The sequence below is a fragment of the Mesitornis unicolor genome, unplaced genomic scaffold (genome assembly GCF_000695765.1).
Source record: "Mesitornis unicolor isolate BGI_N332 unplaced genomic scaffold, ASM69576v1 scaffold9497, whole genome shotgun sequence".
In the NCBI taxonomy this organism is placed as follows: domain Eukaryota; kingdom Metazoa; phylum Chordata; class Aves; order Mesitornithiformes; family Mesitornithidae; genus Mesitornis; species Mesitornis unicolor.
The window spans coordinates 26,501-43,313 of NW_010194303.1; the positions used below are offsets into that span (position 1 = coordinate 26,501).

At 37.0% G+C, this 16,813-nt stretch overlaps 1 protein-coding gene across 1 annotated transcript; it reads right to left on the reverse strand.

Moving 5' to 3' along the window:
* Positions 1-1,102: 1,102 nt before the first annotated feature.
* HCFC2 (host cell factor C2) lies at positions 1,103-16,197 on the reverse strand. The gene is made up of 15 exons (XM_010187747.1): positions 16,043-16,197; positions 15,486-15,646; positions 14,237-14,445; positions 13,679-13,763; positions 12,518-12,621; positions 11,748-11,936; positions 10,338-10,523; positions 9,845-9,948; positions 8,676-8,838; positions 7,476-7,676; positions 6,201-6,271; positions 4,814-4,945; positions 3,444-3,629; positions 2,688-2,973; positions 1,103-1,637 (listed from the first exon to the last, which is right to left on the reverse strand). The coding sequence occupies exons 1-15, from the start codon at positions 16,085-16,087 to the stop codon at positions 1,612-1,614; spliced, it is 2,148 nt and encodes a 715-aa protein (XP_010186049.1). The 5' UTR covers positions 16,088-16,197; the 3' UTR covers positions 1,103-1,611.
* Positions 16,198-16,813: the final 616 nt, after the last annotated feature.

The following is a 16,813-nucleotide window of genomic DNA, read 5'->3' on the forward strand; positions in this document are numbered from 1 at the left end:
GCATGTGATGTGTTGTGGTAATTAAGGCTGTATCAGCACTTCCATTACAACCCTGATTTTCAGGGCAGCTAAACCTTGGCTATTAAATCTGCTCTGGGATACGCGAGCTGTTAAATCTCCAATATTTTAGTGATACTTCTCCCACCGAACCAGGCACATCATTTATTTTACTTTATATATTTACAAATGCTCTTAAGACAAATTTAACTGTCAGAGGCAAGAAATTCTACCTTGATGTACAGTCTTTTGGCATTCAGGGCAAAATTAAAGTGCAAAGTATAAACTTCATTGCACAGGAAATAATTTAGATTTTATTTTAAAATAAATCTTATTTAAGTGCCTCAATCTATTCACCTAGTGACCTTGTCCAACTCAGCCATTTTCCTCTACACTTTGGTAGACATAGGTTTATATATAGATACATAAATAGCATTTAAAATGTTTACCTTTATTTCACTACTGTGAACAATTTTCTTCTTTCAGCATAGGAACGGATCAACCTATTCCTAGAAGTAATGCTTGTGGAATTTATCAGCTAGCTAGCTAATGTGAAACAATGCATAGTAAAAGGGAGATACTGAACTCGATTCGGAGAATATACTGGTAAAGCAAACAAGCACTTAAGAAGATTAACTGGAATAAATATGTTCAAAGTTGCCATATGATATGTGCAAAATTGCTTACCATGTATTTTAAACTTTGGTTAAAATTCTCAGATTGAAGTTTTACAGAAATATTATGGAAGCAACACAAGTGATTACAAACACAGGAATGAGGTAAGTTATTATTAGTGCAAAAAGCAAGCATATGCTAAAAGCAAAGCATATGGATTTCAAAATAAAAAATAAAAATAAAAAAAAAAGAGAATGAATCTCATGGAAGTTTTAATACAAGACCAGAAAGGTCTCTTGTAAACATTGGTATTTACAAGTTTAAGATTTGTACAACTACAAAAGGATAATTCTAAATATTAGTAGTGCATTTACAATGAATTTGTTTTTGTAATAAGAGAAATGACTAAGTTTATCTTTTTCCTTTTAAATCTTCAGGGGATATTTTCCAAGATTAAGATATTTGTTACAAATAGTAGAAAAATTATTTCTTTACAAAAAAAGTATATATTAAAATATTTATACATTTTAAGTTACTATATAATAACTGGAAATTTTTCCCCTGTACTCAGGCACCACAATAAAGAGTGTGGTAGAAGGAACTGAAACCAAACAGAATTTGCTCATATACCAAATCTTATGAATTATCTATGCAAGATCTGTAGCAACCACGGGGACTCTACCTCAACTACTACTGCATATGCCAATTCTTTTAGCTATTTATTTTTCATTTGACACTGTGTGTTTTTTACATTTTAACTATCACTACCAAAAGAGCTACTGGATAGAGTATGGTCCTCCACCCCACCATCTTCAATATAGTTTCTATACGGTACTCATACCTGAGCAAGGCTCCGTAACGCTGATGTTTCAAACGTAAAAAAGATTATATATTTTTAAGATAAAAACAATGCAAAAATAAAACATTTGTAGCATTTACAAATAGTACAAGAGTTACATTAAACACTACATTCGAAACTTGGGATTTACTATGTTGTTTCTACTTTGAGCTTGATGTTTTCATATCTGCAAAAAGAAAGAGACATTGTTAGGACATTTCATAATTTCACTCATTGCTCCCCAAGGGGATGGGCACACTCCCCTGCTCTACCCTTCCTAACCTTCCTCCACGCTCACAGGACCTCTTGCTGAGCAAAGCCAGCTCCAAACTTCCATAAGAGAAAAGACAGAGAGGGGGCAGGAGCGCGAAGAGAGGGGGCAGGAGCGCGAAGAGAGGGGGCAGGAGCGCGAAGAGAGGGGGCAGGAGCGCGAAGAGAGGGGGCAGGAGCGCGAAGAGAGGGGGCAGGAGCATTTCACTCATTGCTCCCCAAGGGGATGGGCACACTCCCCTGCTCTACCCTTCCTAACCTTCCTCCACGCTCACAGGACCTCTTGCTGAGCAAAGCCAGCTCCAAACTTCCATAAGAGAAAAGACAGAGAGGGGGCAGGAGCGCGAAGAGAGGGGGCAGGAGCGCGAAGAGAGGGGGCAGGCCAGCAAAGCTTTTTCTTTTGAGCCTCTGGATTGGCTTACTTAAAAGGTGAGCCAGAACTGATTAGGCTAAAAACTAAGCTTTATTTTTCAGTGGATCCATTCCCATTCCCAGCTCATCATGAACCTGTACAAATTCAAGTGCAGGGACAAGATGATAAAACTTCTTCTGGCTGAAATACAGACATTCCAGCGTCTGTCACAAAAATACACCTTTTGAGAAATTTTTCTAGTAAGAATGGGGAAAAGATTGAAAAAAAAAATCTCACTGCACCCATAACTGGATTACTTAGAATGAAAAACTTTGAGCTGAAACGAAGTCCAGGGAAATCAGAAGCTTACAAGGGACTGTGCAAGACTCAATAACCAACATTTTAGTACCTCCTTGTCTTTGTGACCAAATAGAACAAAAAAAATTTAAAACGCTATGCCAAATTCAACAACTAAATTTTCTTAAAACTTCTATAAGGGACAAAACAACATTTCACAAACTTCACATGCACTGCTGAGAAAAGTGTTAGTCCTAGGGACACAATATGCCATTTTCCTACAGCCCATTTAAATGCTGCGTCCGACACTGACTTTACCTTGAAGCCATCGAACTTGTGTGGCTGGTCCGTATCCCCTCTCATTCTTTGCAGAAATTCTGAACACTATAGCAGGTCGGGAAGTGTAATCGACGTGAGCATTGGAAAGCTGGGCAGCAGTCACCATGCACGACGTTCTAAGACCACAGTATATTCGCATAAATACCAGCTGACTTGGGTTTTCCTGCAGCTGTGTGGAACGGATGGCCAAGTAGGCAGAATACTCTAAAATATTTCCAGAGGGTGAAGCAGGAGGCTCCCAAGAAAGATGAATACAGTCCACACTCTGAAGAAAAAGGGAGAAAATGTGGTAATATGTAGGTAACCATTAAGATACTCAAAAGCATATATATAAAAATACAAAAAACCAAAAAACCCTTCTAAAGATCACCTGAAAATTCTAACCTAACATCATCACTCTTTAGAGGCAAGGGTGTGTCTTTTGACTTTTTTTTTAAAAACATGGTAAACCCCTATAGATTTAAAGATGCAGAAAATTATGGGGAAACTATCAGATGATTAAGATGTGTATCTGGTAACATGATCATTATAAGTATTCAAATAATTTGGTACAGCAAATTTCTTAAAGAATATTACACTGAGCAGAAATAACCGAGCAAGTATTTGACACTATTTTAATGACAATTTTAACTTGGAAAAAACCCCAACAACAAACCAACTAAAACCACGAGTTCTGAGATTAAGCTTGTGAGCAGAGTTTTATCCATCAGAACTACAATTACCTATATTTCTCACCTTGGAGATTTTGACTGTTGAAGGAGCTCCAGGAAAACCTGGAATGCAAGTCTTGAATTCACTGATTTTACTGAAAGGCCCAACACCACAGCCATTAATTGCAGCTACTCTGAACCTGTAGACCGTGCCTGGAAAAAGATCTTGTTTCTTAAGTAATCTGTAGTCTGGTACATCTGCACTTCCCATCTGAAAATAAATCAACATTTGCTTTAATTTCTAAAATTTTTAAAAAAATTATTTAGCCTAAAAAATATAAAGTAGGTTGTGATAAACTGAGATTAATAAGTTTAACTGGAACTGAAAATCTAAGTTTTGCACTTAAATCAGAATTTACAACAAGGTTCTGACTGAGGCACGAGCTCACCTCGAAACAGCTGATCTAAGATGCAACATGAGACTACATCTCTATCAGTCATTTAAACTGAACAGCACCTCTTGGTTATTCTTATTTGAGACAGTAAAAGCAAAGTAGCATTTCCAACTGTGTACCTTATGATTAGCATACTCTTCTGTCCTAAAAGATAGTTTTCTGTCAAAACCAGTTATTCCTATAGCTAGGAGCTGCAATTGGATGCATAGTTAATCAAAATGTTTTTAAAGAAAAGCACTGGAAGTTAGTAACAAATAGAATTCTGAAACACTATGTGCTACTGCACTTCATGTTTAAAATAGGTGTTGATGCATCCTTGAAACTTCCAGTGTAACTATTTTCCTTCTAATGTATAAGAAATCACAGTCAATGTAAACACTGTAAGATGTACTATGCTCTTTAAGATGTGCAATATTTACAGTGAGATGCTCTCAAAGAAAGTGTTCTGTTCTTTAGTTTCTGCCTCAAGAAAACATACACCCATAATTTTTGTTTCTAATTCACTAGAACATTATTAATTTACACTTTCACCATCAAAATAGCGACATTTTTTACAAGTTTCACCCATACAGAATTTTCATATATAAACTTGCATGTGCAACAACATTAAGTTAGAGAAAACTAGTACAAAACCCACTACAGTTCTGTATCTGGTCTTTCTGAACAGCTCAGCCTATATCTCATTAGCATCCTCAACAATTTGTAAGCAAAGATTCTGGAAACAGAGCAGAAACTTTGAGCAAAGCGTTTCAATGCTGTACTAAAACAACATATTACGAAGTTGTGGGGGTTTTTTTAGTTTTTAAGGATTTTTAGCAAAGAGTAAAAAAAAAAGGTGAGCAAAATACATGAGGAACTACTGGTCACAACTTATAAAGCTGCTGTAAGCATCAGATCCTGCTGCAGTATCAGAAAATCCCACATTTTGTTGCCAACCATAGGAGCAACAGATTCCAAAATACGTATGTGCAAGTTATGCCAGAGAAGAATTAGCAGCTACCTTGTTAGAGACGCTCAGCATTTCCTCTGGCAGCAAGTAGAACTGGCTCACCACAGCGCTGTTGTTCTTAAAAATTCCAACATCATACCACTGCCGGTCTCTTGTTTTCACCATCTGTCTTTGTAGAGTTTTCTAGTATTTGAAGAACACGTTATGTAGACTACCCATGCTTCAATGCCACATGAAAAAATGTTAAGACTCTAGTATATGTAAGAGACAACCACCTTTTATACCAGTGTTACTTTCTTACACTTCACATGAGTATTCATATATTACTAAAATACCATTCAAACCCAGCTGGTTCTTATACACCAATTTAGAGACAGTCCATCATTTAAAAAAAAAACAAGAAAAGAAAAAAAGCATTGGGATGTCACCTCTGATGTTCTAGTTTAAACAGGGAGGGGAAGAAGTTTAAAGCTGTAGAACTAGGTGTCTGTAGCAGCATGTAATTGTGAGTTAATTTCACTCAGAGGTCAAGAAGTTCCACAGCGTGGTCCAACATCAGTAGCTCTACCTGGGATCCAGCTATACCTAAGCCCCAAACATGCTCTCGTTCAGGCTGCTCCTGAACTCGCTTGTGGCTGAGAACAGGGTCTCTGCTCTGGCATGGGGTGATGGTGGAGGGCATGGGAACTGTTCCCGACTGACCCAAAAAGAAAAAAAAAAATAGCTGTCTTTCCTGCTTGTCTCCAGGCACCAGGGAGGGTGCCTGCATGGTCACTGCACCCAGCACAGACCGGCCATGATCCTGCTAGCACAGGAAAGGGACAGGAGTGGCAGCTGCTCTTGGCAAAAGCATCCCAACCCTTTAGTAGCAGCTGCTTCTTCCCATCCTCAGCTCTTTTGGTGGCAACAGTGGCAGTTTGGTTTTGTGTATTAAGTTGTAAAAGCAGGTGAAATAAGAAGCATTTACTTTTTCAGGCAGTATTTACAGCTTGCATAGACAGTCCCCATCTCCGCTATGGAAAAACATCAAGATGTCAGTTCAGTTACGTTTCAAGCCTATAGATCAGCAGCTAACGCTGGTCTGATCTAATACATACTTCATTTTAAATTCAGTTGTGCAGACAGAAAAACATTTTACATTTGCACATCATGCAGCAGAGAGACCATTCCACTGTGCCAGTCGATAAAAATGATTCAACAGCTGAAACACGTACTTGGATCTCCTCCCAACTACACAACTGCTACTTAGACTCAAATCGAACCCACACAATGCAGTTAGTTTTAAAACAGAAATGTTTACCCCCTATTATTCACTTCAAGCCCAAAATATACATTGTTTTTCTTTTAAAGATATAACTAAAGGAAAACAGAAAAGCCCTTACAACTAATCAACGGAACAATTAAATAGAGCACTTTCATTATGCATTTTCAGACTTACAGAGGAGTGTGAATCATTTCTCTGTCCAGTACTGACCCTGGTCGAAGGCATGATATAAGCAGTTTCAGCAGCTAGAAACAGAAAGTTATATTTTAAAAGCTTAGGTGATATGAAAAATTTAAAACAAAGTCCACAGAGTAAGAAAGTTGACCTCAATAGCCATTTACAAGTAGTTGTTACAGAAGTATGTCTCAGACTTCTTTTGCATGCAGTTCTATTTATAACATGAACAACTAATTCTGATTTGCATCATATTCACAGAACTATTGTAAGAGCCTGGCACTGGAGGCTGCTACAGATAATACAAACAGAAGGCAGGACTCAGAAAATCCTAAAAAGTGACAGACTTACAAAATCAGTATGAAATATTTGCGCACAAATAATCTAAACACCAGGCTGAGGCACATACTGATGACATTGTATGAATAATCTAAGAATGAAATCTTAATTTGAAGGCATTGTTTCTGACATTAATACAGTCTGAATTCTGAACATCAGCAGTTAATCTTTAAATAATCCTAATAAATGGGAAAAATAACATTTATTTAATTTAATTTCTCTTAAAAAAAGATAAATCAAAGCACATAAGGAACAAAGGAATATTAGTACTCTATACTTGTGTTTCTGGTTTTTGCTTTTAAAATGCAATACTGTTTGGAGTGTCAATAAAAGAATACAGTCCTTTAGTTAACACTCAAACTAATAGCAAGCACAGCCTGTTGTTAATTCATGAAAAAAAAAACCAACTTGAAAAACTACCAATATGTTTCATTTCTGCACTGCTGCTTATTTCTGGTATTTCAAGCAGCCTGTGAAGAGGTCACCACATCTGACTAGTGGTCAGCCAGCCATGTGAACTGGCCATACTTGTTACAGTGGTCAATTGTTTGAAATCAAAACCATCTACGGTTCCTATTTGTAGTCTTTTGCTGACTAAATAAACACACAATCACTGAATAAAAGCCAGTGTGCTACGGGCACCACAACTGACTGCCACTGCCCTTTAGAAAACGGGCTTCTGCATAAATGAAGATTTAAAGGGCTTTTCACGTAGAGGAAACAAAATGGTTTACAAATGTATAAAAGGAATATCCTGATTGTAAAACATGTTTAAGTCATAGCAGAGATCATCCAGGCTGCCCAAGGTCCTCAATGCCCAAAGCCCTATCTCAGTCCTAGGTCCTAGTCAAGATGGGAATCCCACCACACTAGAGGAACTCTGATGGCCTTAGATATATATGGCTCAAAATACAGTATGTGAAACACATTTCAAACCTTCAGATTTTGAATTGAATGTTGTTAGTGAAGTTTCATCTTTAACAACTGCCCCATTTGTACTTGATGATTCAGTTTTAACAGCCTGCTGGGTTACCATAGTTTGTGTGCTGGAGACAGTACTGGATACAGAAGCATCAGGATTTACAGTTCGTTTGTCCAAGTCATGTAATTCACCTACATTTGCTGAAGTCTGAGGACCTTAAAATATAAAAAAATTAACCAGAGTTCAATACTGATAACACCTAACAAATCTCAACTTGATCTAATGGCTTTAGTTTCACATAAACCCAGAGTTTAGCTCAGATTCAGGTTAGAACAGATCTGATTATATTAATTGCTAATGTTTTCTTTAGGTATATAATTTAACAAGTCTTTATGCACAGTCATAAACATATATGTGAACAGTTAAACATCTATTTCATTTGTTTTAAGCTTTGTATTCTACATTTATTTGTTTACAAAAGGATTAGTTTAGAAAAAAAATCCTAATATAAAGTATCCAGACAAGTCAGTATCACAGATTTATACCAATCAACTTAAGATTAACCACTGTAGAAGTCTGTTCCTCACTTGGCACTAAGATCCAAAATTTCCATACAATATGTACTATTAAACCGTTAAGAAAACAAAAATTGAACAACCTATAAATTAAACAAAAGTAAAACAAACAGTTCAGATGAGTGAGCTGGATTCACCACACTGAACGTAAGGCACTTGAAATGCCCAAATAGGTGTCTAGTCATCTATTTCTCCGACAGTCAGAGAGGAACATGCTCTTCTCTATGTTGCCTAAAATTTTAGGTCAGCTAATAGCTTTTTACTATTAACAGACACCCAAGTAGTGTCAAATAGAGCCTGAAGTTACTATCGCCTTAATGATGTAAAATGCATCTGGCCCTGTGAGTCTGTTCTTTGATGTTAAAAACATCTATTTATGTTTAAAGAGACACATTTGCCATCATAATAATGAATATATTGATAATTTCATGTCCCTTGCAATACTTCAAACAACTTATTTCATCTTTCATCATATCTTCTAAAAATATGTATGGTAATAACTAGCACAAGTTGTTTTTTTAAACTACATAACCCTCTAAAATAATTTTAAGTTGCATGACGGAAATAATATTTTGTATGATTATGAGATTAATTTTAACTCTCACTTTTTAATTAAGTTTTATTCTATAATTATCTTACTTGAAGTACAAACAGGCAAAAGAGAAGGGGCATTTGATTCTTTGAATCCTGTGGCATCTGCATGGTTTTTCAAAGTCTCCTGTGTATTCTTGTTTTCAGGTGCTGCAACCTTTTCTTTTCCTTCTACTTTTAATAATGAGTTGGATGAAACGGAAACTTGGACCTAACCAAAACAACACATTTGTTAATGTTTAACTGCAAAGTTCAGAAATTTCAGTTGCAAACATGGCATGAAAACGCTTGCTTGAAAACAACAAACAAAAATCCTTCAACAAATCCCCCTAGCACTTTAAATTAAAATAAGAAACCAACCTCTCAATCCACCTTATTTTAGCCATTATAAAACAAAGACTCAAACGCTTAAATTGACTTGGAAGTGACCCTGACACGTACTAAATTTTATCTGAGAGTGAGCTCACATTCTTATGTTATTACATGGAAATTCACTGGTGCATACATTTAATCTATTGGAGAGGATGGGAAAAAAAATCACAATTACAGAGACTTTCAACCTTTATTTTTCTGACACTCACCTAAGATATTTCTACTGTTAGTAAAATTGATAGTACTTCTACATGTGTTTTCTACAAGAACAGGTTATGGATCCCATACAGACCTGAGGCCTTACACAACTAAGAAAAGGTGTAAATTTCTAAAAATGGGATCCTTTACCCAGAGTTTGTCCTCTCCCTTTCTTTCGAATTGGTGAAACAGTGGAACATGCACAACTGCACAGCCTGAATAGATAACAACTGGGTTTATACTGTAGTAGAAACCTATAACTAAACAGACTAGCATAAAGACACAAAGAAGGAATATGCCTTATCTGTTTTGCCTCCCACATTAATTTCACCAACATTTTGAGGATGAATACTATTTCTACTGGTATCAGGCTCCCAGTTAGCATTCTGGAAGTCAATACAGTTGCAGTTTCCTTTCTGCATTACCAGGAAAAGGACTTTAAAGACTATCTGTCAATCATAAAAGTAGAAAGTGTGTAAGGAAACGAACAACTACTTCAGCAGTTTTGTTTTCTTTTAGTTGGTTTTGTTTTCTTCCCCTCAGGTCTATAAAGTACACAGGAACTCTTAAAACTGAGAAAGTGTTTTGGCAGTTCTCTCGCTTCCCACAGTACTGTGGCACTTAGGCATTTTTCAGTTTACACTTACGTTATTAGGAATGACATTATTTGTTTGGCTGGGATGATCCACCTTCATTTCTGGATAAGGGACACCAGGCAATGATTGTGGACTTTGATGCTGAGAAGAGCCACCTTTCAGGTAAACAAAAGCAAATTCCAATCAGTTACATAAAACTTAGTATGTTGGTTGGAATCTATTCCAGTAAGCAAGAGGGAAACTTGAAGTTGCCTGAAGGAAGACTTGGTTGTAAGACTGCAGTGAAACTGCATGGCCAAACAGCCAGATAAATTCCTTTCCTCACTGTTTCCTTTCTCAAATTGTGCCCAGAACTGTACAAACATCTTCATATTCAGACAGCTGGCCAAAACTGACAGAGGCAAGTTAAAGCTGGGTTTTCCATAACCAAAGAAACAGGTTCTCTCTCTCTCCAAATATTTTTTTTTAAAACAAACTCATATTAATTACTTATCCAATCCTCTACCTTTGTACAAACATCAGTGTAATGTGATCTGACTATTACCTTGTGAACTCAGCACTGATGTCTCAGGAACCCCAGTAGCAGGTATTCCAGCTGCTGATGGCACTGGTGAGTCAGCATGCAATTGAAGAAGATATCCTTCAACTGTAGGTACTTCATCCCATTTCACTTGAAAAGAGTTGGTTGTAGCTCGAATCAGCTGTACCTGTGATGGTGCTGGAGGTTTCTCTACAAGAAACCAATGAAACAGAGATGGCATGTTTGAAATTGCCCTCCTTTATTAGTTTAAGAAATATCTATATAATGCATGCAAAATACATAGCTCCTTTTTCACTTCTGTACAATATATACCAGATTCAGCAAGAAACAGTTGTCAAACGTGGCACATCAAGTCAGAGAATTGTAAAGTGGAATGCTAAAATGTTCAAAAATGCTGAAGTTCTGATGCTTTGGTTTTTAATGGTTCTTCTGCTGCCAGTAAGCCTTTGAGTAGTATATACATAATTTTGGGGATTATAGAGATAAAAGATTCTCATCCTTTCCTAAAACGCTGCATGCAGCTCCTTGGCTCCTAAAGCTTTACATATTCCTGCAAAGGATTCTCAGAAGATTGTGCTTCCTTTTTGCTTGCTCTCTGGAGTTAAGTGAGCTTTTGCTCTGACTTCTGCAGAGGCTAAAGCCTAGGCATGATTCAGTGCCCATGACCTGCTCCTCTCACTTGCCTTGATGCCTGACTAGGCTGCACTCTCAAGCACATCCTTCCCCTGCTACTCTTTGTCATCTTACGACCTTTCTGAGGAAAAAAAGAAAAAGAAGAAAACACAATCTCCTAAACGTTTCACAATCTCCAGTAACCATTCTCACACTTCTGCTTGGGCATGCAACAATTCCCTCCCAAAAGTAATATTCTAGTTTCCTCTCTCCCAATACCATCTCAGTGTCCTGCCATCAAGCCAGCTACTAATGAGTGATTAGTGCTCCAGAATTCCTTCAACCCCAGGAACAATTTGGTCCTTTCTCAGATTCACCAGTATCTTTTTGCAGTCCAAGAGATGAGGAAGCAGCAGCAGCAATGATCCCAGGAGAAGGAAGAGTTTGGTAAAAAAGAGTAAGTAGCAGCAGAGAAGACCGCGAAGAAGAGAGGCCAGGAACCCTGAGTTCAGTAAAACAGCTTTAGCACTTCGTATCTACTGACTATGGCACGCAATGCAGAATCAAGACACAAACTTACAGAGGCTTTAAGCAAACCTTCCCAATTTTTTCAGTTTAAGTTATAGCCGTAGCCTCCAAGCAATCAACAATGACGCATGGTTTATTTAAATAAGCTTTAAAATTTACGTAATTTTTGAGTGTGCTACAGCTTTAGATGTTCTGATCATCAATGATGCCAGCTTCTCATATGTTAGTAAAATATGGAACATAGTACAAGTCTCTTACTTCTTTCTGACTCACCAGTATCAAGGTACCAAAGATCTTTGCAGCAAACTTGATTGTTCCAAGCTTTTCTGTAACCATCTCTACCACTCCAGATATACAGACGAGTGCCAACCGCTACAGCACAGTGTCCTGCTCTTGGCCCTGGTAACACGTTACTTTTGTCCTCCTGGCAATCTGAGATCAGACCTATCCATTCTGTGGTATCTAGTAAATGAAACTCAAAAAATTTAGTTTCTAGATGTTTTCCAAAACAAGAAATACAGATGTTAATACACTTAACTGCTCAGAAGAAAATGAAAATAAATCACCTTGGTTTTATAGAAAATTGCATTTAAATTTGCAATACTGCAAAGAGAAGCTCACTTTCCAATTAGTTTGCAAGATATGATCAATACAGGATTAATTTTCTGGCATCTGATTGTCTCTCTCAAGCAAATACAAGATCAGAAGTTGAGGAATCAGAGATAGTACTATCACATTTAGAAAAAACTCATTTCAGGAGCGATCTCTTGTGCTCTATAAATGAAGGAGTATTTATATTACTTAGTATTAAAGTTGCATTAACAAAGATTTCCATCAGCAAACCTGCTGAATTTTCAAAGAAAAATAAAAATAATTTAAAGAATCACTTAAGAAAGCTGCAAAAAAATGGCATCTTCTTTAGTCAACTAGGATTACAATAGTGTATCCTAAAGCTTTTCTCAGGGTCTTCAAAATGTTTGTTCTACTCTGTTAAGAAAGTATTAATTCAAAATGCCCACTCCCAGAAAGGCAGAAACACTAACCCAAATTAAGATAAGAAAATGAACCGGTACATTTCCATTCACCATCATGAGCAGAAATTTCACCTCCTGCTGACTGTGGAACCCATCCACCAAAAACATACATTCTGAAACACAGGAAAAGAGGGAGGAGGGAAAAAGAAAAGAAAAGCCAATTAACATCCCGATCTGCTGCATGTGCTCTCTCAAACCAGGACAAAACAGAAAATTTCCAGTGCTTTACAGGTCTGGTTTACAGCAGATTTTACTTGTGTCTACTCTCTATAGAAAGTCTCATTGCAGACATCTACCTTCCAAAATTTTTGACTAAGTTAACTGATGAAAAAAACCAAATGAAAAATGCCCCGAACAACTTCCCAGAAACAGAAGTCAATACTTCATCTTTTTACAAACCATCAAACTGCTAATATTCTCTAAAAATCACACATTTATACAAAATTTCTACAACTCTTTACTGCAGAACTCTCAATAGACCATTCTAAAATTAGAAGACTGGTATCTAAGTCATATATCAAAATTTAAAAACATAATGTGACTACAAACTAATTTTAAATAAATAATAAAAAGCTAAGCTGTTGGATTATAAAATACAAAGCTTTCACATTTCGTTCCCCCCTTACCTCTTTATTCTCACACCAGCTTGTAAACTGGCATAAAATGGACCAAAAGCCAGGTTTAAACAGCTCATTTTATCAATGCTATCTCCCAAAACAAACCCTATTGGCAAGAAGCAGAGTATGAGGAACAGTTTACAAAAAAACTGGCTCACAAAACTGGGGAATGCTTTTGCCTACAATTAGTTCTACTCTTTGGGCAGTTTCTTTGTGTAGCTGGTTCACTGTGTCAAAAACACAGAGGCAGGCAAGTTGGCTCCTGACAGAGCCAGCTCGGGTCCAGCTGAGACCAGCCCAGGGTGCACAAAGGTACATGAAGAAGCCTGGAAAGCTGCCTGTGGGTTGGGCATATTGTCCTGCTGGATTAAAAATTTGATAGTTTGATAGCCTTAATTAACAATGGTACTTTTTAATTTCCACTGAGGTAGGATACAGAAGCAGAAAAGTACTCTACAGGGCTGATGGTTTATACTGAGCAGTAGTAGATAAGCATCGTCATTCTCCTACTAGGTGTACCTTTCTAGAGTTGAGCTTTTAACAACAGACATACTTGTTTCCTATTACATTGGCCGTATGGAGACTGCGAGGAAGTGGTACTGTCCCTTTAGTTTCTGGTCTTGACCAGGTCATGGTTTCTAAAAGACAAAGAATAAAAACTACATATTTCACTACCTGGATTTTAGGAGGGAACATACCACTAACATTCAACAAAACAAAATTTCACCTTTTTAAGATGGCTACTTTAAGAAAGGAGGAGCAATAACAAGCACTTAAAGCTTCTTTTAAAATCCACAGGAAATACTGACAAACTGTTTATTGGTCTATCAAAAAGATGTGATTTCACTATGGTTATTCAACTTGGTTATCATAGTAACAGTCTTTAAAGCACTCCAAGGAAACAATCTCACAGTGTAAACAAAACCAGTGAGGATAGATGCAAACAGCGATGCAAACAGTGCTCCGTCTATTTAATTCCAGAAACTACAAAAGCTTAACATCATGGTGTAAGTCCCAATAATATCTGTACCACATCATGCCATTAATCATTACATACTATAATTTTTCCTCTTAGCCAGTAAGGCCGCTGCACAGACGTCTATCAACTCACCTATGTCAAGCTCCCAGAGATCATTAAGCCGACGGCCACACATCCCTCCAAAAAGATACATCTTTGGACTTCCAAAATCTTTTCTGCAGTATACAATGGCTGTGTGAGATTCTCGGGGAGATGGCAAGATCCCTTTGGTCACAGGAACACTCCAGCCGACAACGCCAGAACCGTGTTGCAGCTCCAGTTCATAGAAATCATTTAAATACCTGGGGTATTATTGTCAAAGTATGAAAAATTCACTTATAAGCAAGATTACAAGTGAGCTTTAAACCCTGACCACTTCCAAGTATTACAGACTTCTGTCTTGGGAGAGTGCAGAATTTTAAAATCTCAAAACATTTGATGGCATTGTGGACAGTACCAGAACTAAATGGATTTAAAACAAAAAAATGAACTATTATAACGTGTTGCCTCTAAGGAAACACACTTTCATATCATACTTGACACACTATATCGCACGAAAGAAACACTCAACATTGGTAAACAACATTCTTAGCAGAAATTACTACATTTGGACAAACTTGGAACAAACTCCAAAGTTGTGAGAAATACATTTTAGATTAATTTCTGCAACTCTAAGGCAACAAAGGCGAAAAGAAGCTGTTTCTTTTCTGATGTCTTCAGGCTGGCCAACAGACAAATAGCCATTTGTTGCTGAATGTATCAGCAAGTTATTTTTAGATAACGGTCTTTGAATCTTGGCATTCACACCAGATACCTCTTGTTTACTGAGCCAAAAATTGCCAGTTTATAGCTCAATGAATACACGCACTCTGAACTGCGGGTGAACTTAGATAGAAAACATCCAAATTTTTGACGATAATAAAGGCAACTTCAGCTGTTATTTAAAAAAAAATAAAATCCAGATGAATTCATAACAGTTTTCCACAGCATTATAGAGGAAACTTCCATTGTGAACTCCCTGATGACTCATGAGACTTTGCTGATTTAAGTAATTCTAACAAACAAGATGTTCTTAAAAAACATCATCCAAAATACTAGGAGAAATACCAAAATCTACTCAGGTTTCCCTCCAGAAGTGTCAGAGCTGTCAGTCAGTGTTACATATTGTAGGATTAGCAGAAGAAATATTTAAACTTCTTAGCATGTAACCCCTTCACTGCACAAATAATCCAAATGTGAGCACTTGGTATACAAGACAGCCTCCCTAGAACATTCCTCTTCAAAGTTGTCCTATCTAGGAAGTTATTTTTAAAGGCATTGAAGTCAGAGCAAATCAGCATACCTGGGAACGTTATTATTTGAATCCTCACTTTCATTTGCCAGGCCACCAAATAAGTAGCACTTGTTACCATATAAAGAAAAGCTGTGGCCAAGTCGAGGGCAAGGTGGTGATCCAGTGGAAGGAGCTTGAGGTTTTACTTTTTTCCAAAGCCACCGACTTGCCTTAAAGACAAGAAAAACACATTCAGAAATATCTTCATTTATAGTCATTCACAGTCAACAGAATTCAGATAATATTAACACTCGTATGTTTTCTGAATTATTTTAAGATAATGCTGGGCTTTTCTTAGGATACACATTAAAAAGGGACACATAAGAGCTAACTTTCATGAAACATTAAATATTGTATACTTCATTTAGATTATATGGAAGTCTATCATTCAAAGTTATTTAGAATTTCTCCATCTTCAGAATCTATTTTTTGAAGAGCTTAGTCTTTCTGGATCAGAGCAAAGCTCATCTAACTTTTCTCTCTAGTTGGTAATGTAAAATGTGTTTGTTCATAAACGGATAAATAAAGCAGTCCTCAAAACTGAAACATCTTCATACATTTCCTACCTGCAATTCATATAAATCATTACTGTATCTTCCATATTCAACCATTCCTCCAAACACTAGAATTCTGGTACCATCACAAACAAATCCATGTGCTGCACAGCCTGGAGGAATATCTCCTCTTACAGCAGGAAGGAACCACTGATTTGTAACTATAGTAGAGGGAGGAACAACAACAAAAAAAAGGTATTTTAAACACTGAGAAGGAAAGTGTATTTTTAAACATTTCTGCTTTCTAAAGAATCATGTTTTAGCTGTAGATAACTGCAAATAGGCTGTTTGTTTAACATTAAGTTTTAATTGAATTGAAACTTTTTTTAATAAAAAGAAAAGCAAACACCTCCATCAAACCAATGTTACTCAATATATGAATGAGCTGTCACTGTAACTAAGTCAGTTACCAAGGGTCACCCAGCAATTTAACAGACTTGCAAAAGGAAAGAGGCTAATGAAGAACATAAGTGCAGTTCCACACAAAAGAGATAACTGTGCTAACTCAGAGGAAGCTAGCCCTAGAAACAAAAATATTAGAGCTACAGCATGGCAGTGTGCCCGGACTTAACAGCCCTACTGAAAAACTAATTATACTGCTCTGGGACCAATATTAATATCTACAGAGCACTGCACTGATACATGGACGAGGAGAGTCAAGAAAGAGCAACTGAGACTGCCTGATCCAGCAGGAGCATACTGTGGTTTAAACTATTCTGGAACAAAAGAACTACAGGAGATACTGTCTCCTTTTTCCTAAGCTTTTTTTCATGAGGAAACATG